General features: G+C 50.5%; 2 protein-coding genes across 2 annotated transcripts in view; one reads left to right on the forward strand and one right to left on the reverse strand.

Annotated features, from left to right (window-relative positions):
- The window catches only part of LOC126569350 (UDP-glucosyltransferase 2-like), a 7,482-nt gene extending 248 nt beyond the window's left edge, over positions 1-7,234 (forward strand). The window contains exons 1-5 of the mRNA XM_050226373.1: positions 1-255; positions 1,681-3,239; positions 4,689-5,125; positions 6,323-6,542; positions 6,612-7,234. The exon at positions 1-255 is cut by the window's left edge and continues 248 nt beyond it. Of these exons, the coding sequence (XP_050082330.1) occupies positions 2,542-3,239; positions 4,689-5,125; positions 6,323-6,542; positions 6,612-6,909 (1,653 nt within the window). The 5' untranslated portion in view covers positions 1-255; positions 1,681-2,541 and the 3' untranslated portion in view covers positions 6,910-7,234. The remainder of the gene's footprint in view (positions 256-1,680; positions 3,240-4,688; positions 5,126-6,322; positions 6,543-6,611) is intronic.
- LOC126569349 (serine proteinase stubble) overlaps positions 1-10,000 on the reverse strand; it is a 48,618-nt gene that overhangs the window by 16,277 nt on the left and 22,341 nt on the right. The window lies entirely within an intron of this gene.

Below are 10,000 nucleotides of genomic sequence, written 5' to 3' on the forward strand. Positions count from 1 at the left end.
CCATAGTCAGAGAGGTTACTGCACCGGAGAGGTCTCTCGCCATCGTGGTGCTCGTGTTCGCGCTCTTCGCGATACTGTGAGCTGCGTTTACAAAACAAAAACAGCCCCAAAACCGGTTCCCTGCGACCAGGGACTGTTCAACCGTCGGTTACTATAGTGACACACTCAGACAGTCACCAGCTGATCCAACGGCAAAAAGGGTAGCAAACGACGCTTTCAGCAGCTGATCAACGCAGCAGCTCCATAGAGCGAAAGGTAATACATAACTTTTCTTCTCAACTAATGTGGCCGCGCCATGTGTGGAGCTGTGCTCCAATTCGGGGGCTAACGACGGAATAAGTTAAGAAAAGAGGTCCAACGATCGTCAAACCACACCGCACGCAACCGTATCGACGCGGTGGTGTTGGTAAGGAAGGAAGTCTTTCGTAGGAAGTCAATGGTCGCACTTTCGCGACGTGATTATACGCAAATGAAACACAAAGCATATGATCGGCGGCCCTCCACGCGCCGGTATCGTGCGGATCACGATGGGCGAACGGAAGAAAAGTGTTGGTAAAACCGCGGTAACGGCTTGTTGAAGCCAACCAGTGGTTCGTTCGTTCGTTGGCGTGAATCATGCACGCTCCGACAGAATGGCTGGCAGCTGACCGAGTACCGTACCGGACACGAAATGGACTGATGCTCCACAACATCGGGAAAGGAAGCCGGACGACGATACGGCCGACGATGTCTGACGTTTGTTGCTATGCACACAGCAACAAAGCAAACATCGACAAAGAAGCACCAGTAGGCGGCACATATGATGGTGCTGGGTGGTGGGTGGCGTGTTACGTCGTTTGAAAGAGGTGGCGAAAGACCAGAAAGGGCCCGGAAGTACTTAAACTCATTAAAAATTACTCTCATCCGTTGTAAAACGATGAAAGAGATGCCTTCCGTACATATTTTTTTTTTATGGGAGGGGTTGCGAAAGCACTCTGCAAACATAATTTAAATTCACTTCTTTAAATAACAATCAAGACCGAATTCTAACAGCATCGTACACCACCGTTCAGTGACACGAAGGGTCAAAGTAGTTAAACCTCAGCCTCGTTTCCATCTTCATCCGACGACCGTCCGTCTGTCACGAGTTGTTGTTACATAAAAAAAAAGCGGAGCCAAAGAAAGGCACATTCATAAGCAAAATCACAAACCAGTTGCGTGCTCCGGGGGCATTCGGGCAGGATTCCTTTTTCTACTAGAGCAGCCAGTCTTCCTAACGTTTTACTGCAGGCACGCAATGCGGTATCGTCGTCGGCGAAGGGTTTCTTGGTCGCTTATTGAATAACCAAAAATACGTTTTGCACCATTTGGTCAATATTAGGCACGGAACAGCAAAGCAAAGGAAGCAATTGTCAGTTGCAGCGCCCATTTTTTTGGAGGAGCGTGCGATTAGAGTTAATGAGCAACCATAGCGATAACGGAACAATTATATAAATGTTCCCTGCACCTTCCACACAGTCTGTGAATCCAATAAGTAAACTCCTTAGAACCGAAGAATCGAGCACTAGTACGTCACGCAGCCGTCATGTGGTCCTGTGGCGTGGTGGTTTCATAACGCAACGTGGTTTCGCACCACCATGCTACACTAGGCGGTTGTAATTAGCATGTCCTATTTTTTGTTTTCTCATCTCCTCTTTTCAGGTCGCGTCGCTGGTCGATAACGACGTCCATCCATCTGACTACGTCCGAGTGCCTTCTTATCGAGTAACCCCAAACCACCAGTTAAGGAGAGGAACATTATCAAACGGATAATATTATCTCGGATACAACAGAGAAGAGATAAAAGGTTCTTGACTTGACACCACCATAAGTGACCATCTTTTGTCGAGCAAGCAAAACGTGACTCCTCGAGCGAGGTGACGGATTTCAAAGGATTAATTCAACGGAACAACGGCCCCTGGGGAGCTACGAGACGACACAGGCGTGTCCACGAAGAAAGCACGCTTCACGCCCGGCTGGCCTGAACCGAGCGAGCACCGCGCGCCGCCAAGTGTAACGAGGGCCCCCTGCTCTGTGCTGTGGTTCGTCTTTCCGGCTGATTGTCGACTTTATTGAGCGAAATTTATTCCATCACCACCACGCCACCCCTCGGCGACGGAACGGGGAGAAAGGTTCGTCCGACTGACCTGGCACAGTGGCCACGGTGGGTGTGCGTGTACTTCTTCTGGTTAGTGAGCTGCCGACCGGCTACCGAACCAGTGGTGTACGAGCAGAGCATCCTCAGAGAGCTTGGCGTGCGTCGGCCGTCAATTTGTCGGGGTGATCGTCAATTAGTGGAGGTCAAAGCTGAAGGTGCTGGCATATCGGCTGTTCTGTGTGCAGAAAAGTGAATTAGAACCTTTACCGACGATCGCTGACGATCAGTGATCAGTTACTCGCACCAACGGCCAGCGATCGACGGCGGTTGGCAACGGTTGGGACATTGTTGGAATACTCTCAACAAAAATAGACTCGCCAGGAAAGTGCCAAAAGTACACAGTAACGCCTATTGCACGAATAACGATGGCGCGTGAGAGAGGTTCGCTGACCGTATCGCTCCTAGTACTGCTGCTGCTGCTGCTCATCGCTACGGAACGGTTGGCCGACGCGGCCAAGATATTGGCAATCTTCCCGGTACCGCTGAAGCAACATCAGCTCGTCTACCAGCCACTGATCGAGGAGCTAGCGTACCGTGGCCATGACATTGTACTGGTGACAACGGATCCGATGGATCTGCAGCGTAGTAACGGTACGCACCAGCTGGCCGATCGTATCGAGCAGATCGATCTCAGTTTCGCCTACCAGCTGCCCGTCCTTGAGCAACTCAACGTGGACGGGTTGGATGGGCGTGATATGCTGCGCAAGGTGTTTGATGTGATGCGTACAATCTCGGCCGAGGAGCTACAGCATCCGGCGATGCAGAAGCTGATCAAGGCGGCCTCCAGGAGTGGCGCGGACGGTAGTACACCTCCATCCAACAAGTGTATCCGCTTCGATGTCGTCATCGTCGAGTGGTCCGGTGTTACGCTGATGAATGCGTTTGCGGAACACTTCCGAGCACCGCTGATCGGGATCGCCAATGGTGGTGCGTTCATCAATGCCCATGAGGCTGTTGGCAATCCAAATCATCCGATCGGCTATCCCAGTATCTTCATGCCGTTCAGCGAAGACCTTAGCCTGCTCCAGCGGATCTCCAGTGTGCTGTTTACCGTCTGGTACAGGTAGGTACCCCATGGGTTAGTGCGTGCTTGCAAATGTTTGTGCAGCTTTGATTTCCCCATTTCTTTGTCCACGGACTGTTGTCTCACATATCGCAGAACCGACTCAAAGGAGGTCTAGAATGTAATGTTCAACCCTGACACAGCTGGTGGGCCTAATGATGGGATGGCAAAGGGGTTAACCTCATGTCCACCTGTCCGCCCTTCGCACGAGAGCAATTATATCGTTGCGGCAGCTACGTCTGGCAACGAACGACAGCACGATCGTACACGCAACAACGGCTGCAGCTGTTGGCTGTAGGTTCTCATTACACGCGCTCGTTCGCTCACTCGCTGCCTCGTGCGCGAAACGTGCAACAGCGTCGCGGAGTCACATGCCGCCACCACCACCAGTGTTCCTCCCTCCCGGGTGAAGGAAAGTAAAAGTGAGGGTTAGCTATACTATTGACTAGTCTGAAGGGCTGGCAGACCGCACCGCGATACCCTTCTTGTTACGCAGGCCATTTATGATAATGATTTGGAGGAACTTGTCAGTGACGCGCGTGTTGTTCGATGTCGATATGTCATGTCGCTCAATGATGGTTCGCAAGTGCGTATGTTCACGAGGACTGATCGGTAGTACAGGTTGTTGCTCTCGACCGCATTTTTTTAAAATTGCTATGTTTTGTCAAGGTCAGGCATATCAATAAACATTTGCTGCCAGCCATGTTGTTTATGGAAGCTAGGAGTAAATTGCTCGTAGATAGCTATCATCTGATAAGCAAACTGATAGCACTCACGCACTCTGTTGCTCTATGTAATACCGATTTCTCGCTAGCAAAGCAAAGAGAATCAAAGTGCAGAATCAGCTCTTGATGATCAACGAAATCTCTGCGATAAGAGAATCACCATCCAGCCCTCCAGGTTTGCCATTTGGTTGTCCCAGATTAAAGCACATTTATCTCACTCTTCCTTATCGCCGCCCCGTTATCAGTGATGAGCGATGAATCTGGCACACTCTTATCTACCAGGCAAAAGGAAGAAACAAAATGACGCGGCGCAAACGTTTCCTCGTTGGCCTGTGACCTTGTAGCAGGTTGTTCTTTCCTGAACAGTGAAGGATTAGATTGTGTAATGCACGTCTATCTCTTTCTATTACGTCTTGCACGAGTCCGTCTCTCTTTTCTAACGATAAGCATGTCTGCGCTGACGCATGTCGTACGTTATCTACAGACGGGAGTGAAGCAAAACATATTTTTGCCAAGCAAAATAAAGAGCTTAGTCAATTGAAAGGCTGATAAGCGTGAAGCATGACTACCGGCTTCGTGACCAACCCGTGGAAGTGATTAATAATTAGGCAGATGGTATGCCGGTAGCGTCAATTTGCGTCAGCAGACACTCAATGTACTACAATGTTTTTTTCATGATGCTCATCTAACATCTTTTCCTATCCTCTACCCGTTTGCTAACCAGGTTCTACTACTACACGGAAGAGATACCGGCACAGAACGCGATCGCGATCAGCAACTTTGGTGACACCATCTCCGATCTACGGCAGATCGAACAGAACGCCGATCTGCTGCTCATCAACTGCCACCAGGTGCTAGGGAATGTGCGCCCCGTTGGTCCGACCACCGTACACCTCGGTGGTATCCATCAGCGGGCCTCGGTGCGGCCACTACCGGACGAGCTGGCCCTGTTCCTCGAGCAATCGGATGCCCCGATCGCTTACGTCAATCTGGCCGCACCGTCCGGTGGGCTGGCCGGTCGAGCTCGCATCGAAAAACTCGTCAAAACGCTCGAACAGCTCGAGGTGGCCAGCGTTTGGTCGCTGAACGAGAATAGCGTCCCCATCAACACGTCGGCCCGGATCTACCAATCGTACAGCGTACCGCAGGAGGACGTTCTAGGTGAGTTTTGACTAGGGCTAAATCCCTTTCCTTTCGCTCTTCGTCCGGTGCTTCTTGGTGCACGAGGAACAGAACTGCGCAATTAGATAGCCGAAACCTTGAAAAATCACACCCAATTTACCCTGTTCCGTTATCCTTTGCCTCTTGTTTCATTCTTCTTGCTGCCCACTCACAACCATTGAAGATCAGGGGGCAGACACAAACACTGAAACTAGTTCTAAATCTAACATTTCGCTACTGCTCGCCATGCTCGTGCCAAGAGGGTCACAACATATTTTGCTCACCCGCGTGAATATTAATGACTTCCCGGGTTCGCCAATTGAGTAGAGACGGGAGGGGTGAAAGAACCGCTCCCGTTGGCAGACGGCGCCGGTTTCGTCTGCGGTCTCTCTCTCCGGAATGCTACAGTACGACCGATCAAAACAAAAACAAGATTAGATAAACCTTGAACCACGCGAAGAGAGGTGATGGTGGTGGAGATGGTGTGCTACTCGTTTTGGCGCACGATCCGCGCACCTTCTGTCATCAACCAATCGCAGCACGATGACGACGTAAATACGCGTACCAGTCGGGGGCTTGCCAGACAACACTTGGCTTGGGTTGACGCGCCGCCACACCGAGGGGGCTCGTTCGCAAGTGCGCAAATGTTGATAGAATAATGTGCGAGTTCGCTTCGTGAGGGGTTGATTCAGGGGTGCTAGAGGGAGTAGAGTAGGTCCCGAGTTTGAGATACGCTGGCATATGGTCAGGAGCGACGTATTTGTGCTAAATTGTAGTAACGCGCGGTCGATGAACATTCACGTTTCTGAGCATGTGTGTTGACCAGAGGCAGGGAGGGCCGTTCATTGATAAATGCATCAGAACCGTCAAGAGAGGGTGGCGATCGACCACGTTGTGGGATAAGTGGGTAGCTGGACAACAACAAGTTGCGACAGCAAAAAAACGTCATACTGTGCGCCATCCAACCAGTAGAGTGGAAGAGAAGAGAAACAGCGAAGGTACTGACGGGGTTGTTTTGCAAAACGGAGCTTGTTGTTTACGCCGAGGTTTGCGATCTAAACAACTGATCTTGGGGCATGGATATTTGCACTTCCCGTTATGACGCACTGTTGATAGCGAAAACATTTGCTTTGTAATGATTTGCTTCGTAGCTTTTCATTAACCAAATCGATCTTCTTCCGTTTTTTTCCGCAACAGCCCATCCCAAGGTACGCCTCTTCATAACGGACGGTGGTCAGATCAACATCGAAGACGCCATCCAGCACCGGGTGCCGGTGGTTGGCATCAGCTACTCGACCTCGTACGAGCACTATTTGCGCCAGATCGCCAAGTATGAGGCCGGTGTAATCTCGTTAATTGACTTCGAACCACAATCCACCTTCATGGACAAACTGCGTGACGTATTCACCATCGAAAGGTAAGGGTCACCGCCTCTTATGACCTGTGAGAGAGTGTTTAACAATCATTTTCATCTCCCATCCCGCAGATACCAAGACAACATTAACCGGCTACAGCGTCTGGTGAACGATCAGCCGCAAACATCGATGGAGCGCGCGGTTTGGTGGATCGAGTACGTTGCACGCAACGGTGGTGCGCAACAGCTGCGCGTGAGGCAGCTCTCGTGGTTCGAGTATCTGATGATCGACGTGCTGCTCACGGTTGCTATCCTCGCAAGCCTGTTCGGGTGCGCCGTTGGTTACCTCATCTTTCGAGCAGTTCGTTACTCGAAGAGCTTACCAACCGAGATGGTAACGCGCGGTAGCCGCAAATGCAAACTGTTGTAGGTTTGCCACTAAGACGATGGAATAATAGGAATGCCTCCTCACTTGCTCCTCAACACATCTAAAGTAAAGTCTGAAACGTTTCAAGCGTCAGAGTAGATATTGATTAACCTGGAATCAATACGGAAACTGAATCTTTGAGAATCTTTGAAAGGACAGACTTTTGTGAGTCGAGTCCCCGTTGTGGTTGGTTAGTGCATAAGTGCATCTTGTGATATTACCGATATAAGCAGTACCTGTACCAAGTAGCGAGAGAAGGAACGTGTGAGAGCGAGAAAGTCACCCAAATATGCAAACAAGACAGTAAAATAAATGGTTTGCTAATCAACACTGTAAATTGGTGTTAATGGACTACCCTTTTTTAATGGTTTGAAATGCATAAATGCAGCTGCATGTTAATCGCGCGAAGCATAATCATTGGTCGTCTCTGCGCTACTAACTAATCAGTTAGCACCCGCGTGGGCTTTCGTTGGATTTCCCTTTAAGGCATAGACTTTCTCCTCATTTTCACGCACTGCACTTTTGCCCGGGGGGCTCACCGAAATGCGATGCCGAAGGGAAATGTTCAAACTACAGACTCTATTAATGAGAAGCACGATAAAAACAGGGGGTGCCAGCAACCCCCAATACAACGAGCGAATGCCCCTGAAGATAGGCAAACTCGAGTCTACAGTTAGGGGTGGTACGATCGGACCGATCACGTGGCCGTAGTGGTGCTTCTTCGGGGAAAACGGAAAATGCATCGCCGATGACCACCGCACACTCCCTCGGTTCTTGGCCCCGAGCTTTCGGAGCGTTTCACATCATCGCCAATTAGTCGGAGTAGATAGCGAGGAATAAATTTTTCTCACAACCACCTCTTTCTCCGAACTCAAAACGATCGCTCACATTCAGTTACAGTCGATTTGGGGTATAAATATTCAGCAGCTTGCCGCTCGATCCCTAAATCACTCTTCCTGCGTAGCATGGCCACGATGCAGCACAGCTGCTGCTGTTTAACATATTTTGGAAAATCATCACTTTCCACAAACCTCGAAGGAACTGGCACAATGCACGCGGTGCACAGAGCAGATGCGCGTGTCGACAGTAAATCGGATTACGCACGGATAAGCGAAGAGGGAACCGGCAACCGGTTCAGACTTAATCCCCGATTCCTTCAGCTGCACCCACCAAACCAGCGAGGCGTTAAACGAAAGTCTTGAAGCCGGTGCGCATCGCATCTCTCTCAAAAGCAGATAAAGTGCATCATAATAGAGATTGTAGATCGCATTCCAAACCACTTTGGCCACCGGAACAACCGATTAAAATGTAAAAATGCGATCAAACGCATACAAGACTGACATCGTACATGATCCTCCTTCTTCTCCTACTCCTTCTGGCACCCTAATCAATTTGTCGTCTATTATCGTCCAGCAGACCGACCGAACCGAAGCGGTTCGAACACAAGTTTCACAACACTATTAACCATCAGCCCGCTCGCCCACCCTCTCACCCACGGACAGACGCTCCCCAGCAGCAGGCTAGCTATCATGCCACTTTAAATGATCTTGTCGTACAAGAGCCTGGCGCCAACACGATGCAGGGTAGCAGGGTGGTTAGTTGATGGGTGGGTTAGCCCACGGGAGCATTTGCGTCCAGCGAGCGCGCAGCATCGTGCGCTACGCTACCTACGGTACTGGCCCGCCGTGCTGCAGCACGATAACCAACCCCCTCCCGGCCAGGGCGAATCAATGCCTTTTTGGGGGGAGCACTCGGCCACTCGTTCGGCCTGCTGCCTGCCTGTAGCTTGTTTGCTGTGCACCACCATCGGCTCTCGACAGGATTACGTTGGACGAACCTCTGAACGATGCCGCTGCAAGCGAAGCGAGCGCTTTGAAAGTGAGAGTTTCGTTGGACGATCCGGTGGGCGATCGTAGAGCTTAGACCAATCTGTGTGTGTGTGTGTGTGTCTGTGGTAAATTTGTAACGAGTTTATCTTATCTCCGCTGGAACTGGAAGGCATCGGGATCACTACAAACCGGCAGCCAATTCGGTAGCTGGAAACCATCAGTAATCGCTTCAGTGCCTCGATGAGCTGTTCTTGGCATAATGATGCCAAATGATGTTCACTTTGCATTAGTTCAAACATACCATTACCACTACGAGGCAGAAGACATTGAACTTTTCTGGTTTCCACTAGCACATAATTTTATGCTCTACACACATCCTTTAATCATTTAACATTAACATTTGCAACCAATTAGACCACAATTCACTTGGCTGTTGACGGCCGCCATATTTCACTTTCCCGCCAGCACTGGCACATTCCCGTACCGGTAATAGTACGCTTTCCGCACTGCTTTCATCGGTTTCGGTATCAAACACATGGCGGCACCGACAGTGTTTCAATTATGCCATTCACCTACCCGCCCAAAAGCCCCAACGTTCGCAACCACCGTTCGAACCGTTATGATGCCGATATCTGGTGCGTGGATCGCTAATATACGTTTGAGATGGATCCGATCCGATCCGGAACCGATCGCGCGCGCGCTTGTGTCATTGTCGATCAGCTCTTCAATCACAAACCTTTCCACCAGAATGGCAGTTCGAGCTTTCGTCGAGCGATCATACGCGCCGTAGGCATCGCGTGCCTTGCTTGTCGCCAGGCTTTGACGAAGCAAAAATTAATTCCACGGCACCCAAGGGGATTGGCCCATATTCCGCGCCAGCGAACCATAAAACCTTAAACGAAATACCGCAACATTCGATGGCGACTTTTTCGCGGCCCATAAACCCGTTCATCAAATCTGCGATCGATAATCTCGCATCGGCATCGGATCGCTTTGGTTGTTCCTTCGGATCGGCACCGATCCGCCCAAAGAGCAAAGATCGCCCACGCCCCAAAAGGATCGTGCAGCAGGGTGGGACCATCGCAGGGATCACTCGCTCGTTTAGCATAAAACACGTTGTGAACGTCGAACCCGTCGACCACCTAAAACTAGAACTCCTCCAGCAGCTCCACGAGGAAAAGCCACAGGAAGGGAGGAATGGAACAGCACACTCTCTACCTCTTGCACACGCACGATTGATGGGCTGGGTTATAATGTTTTTATGC

This window comes from Anopheles aquasalis, chromosome 2 (assembly GCF_943734665.1).
Source record: "Anopheles aquasalis chromosome 2, idAnoAquaMG_Q_19, whole genome shotgun sequence".
Classification (NCBI taxonomy): Eukaryota; Metazoa; Arthropoda; class Insecta; order Diptera; family Culicidae; genus Anopheles; species Anopheles aquasalis.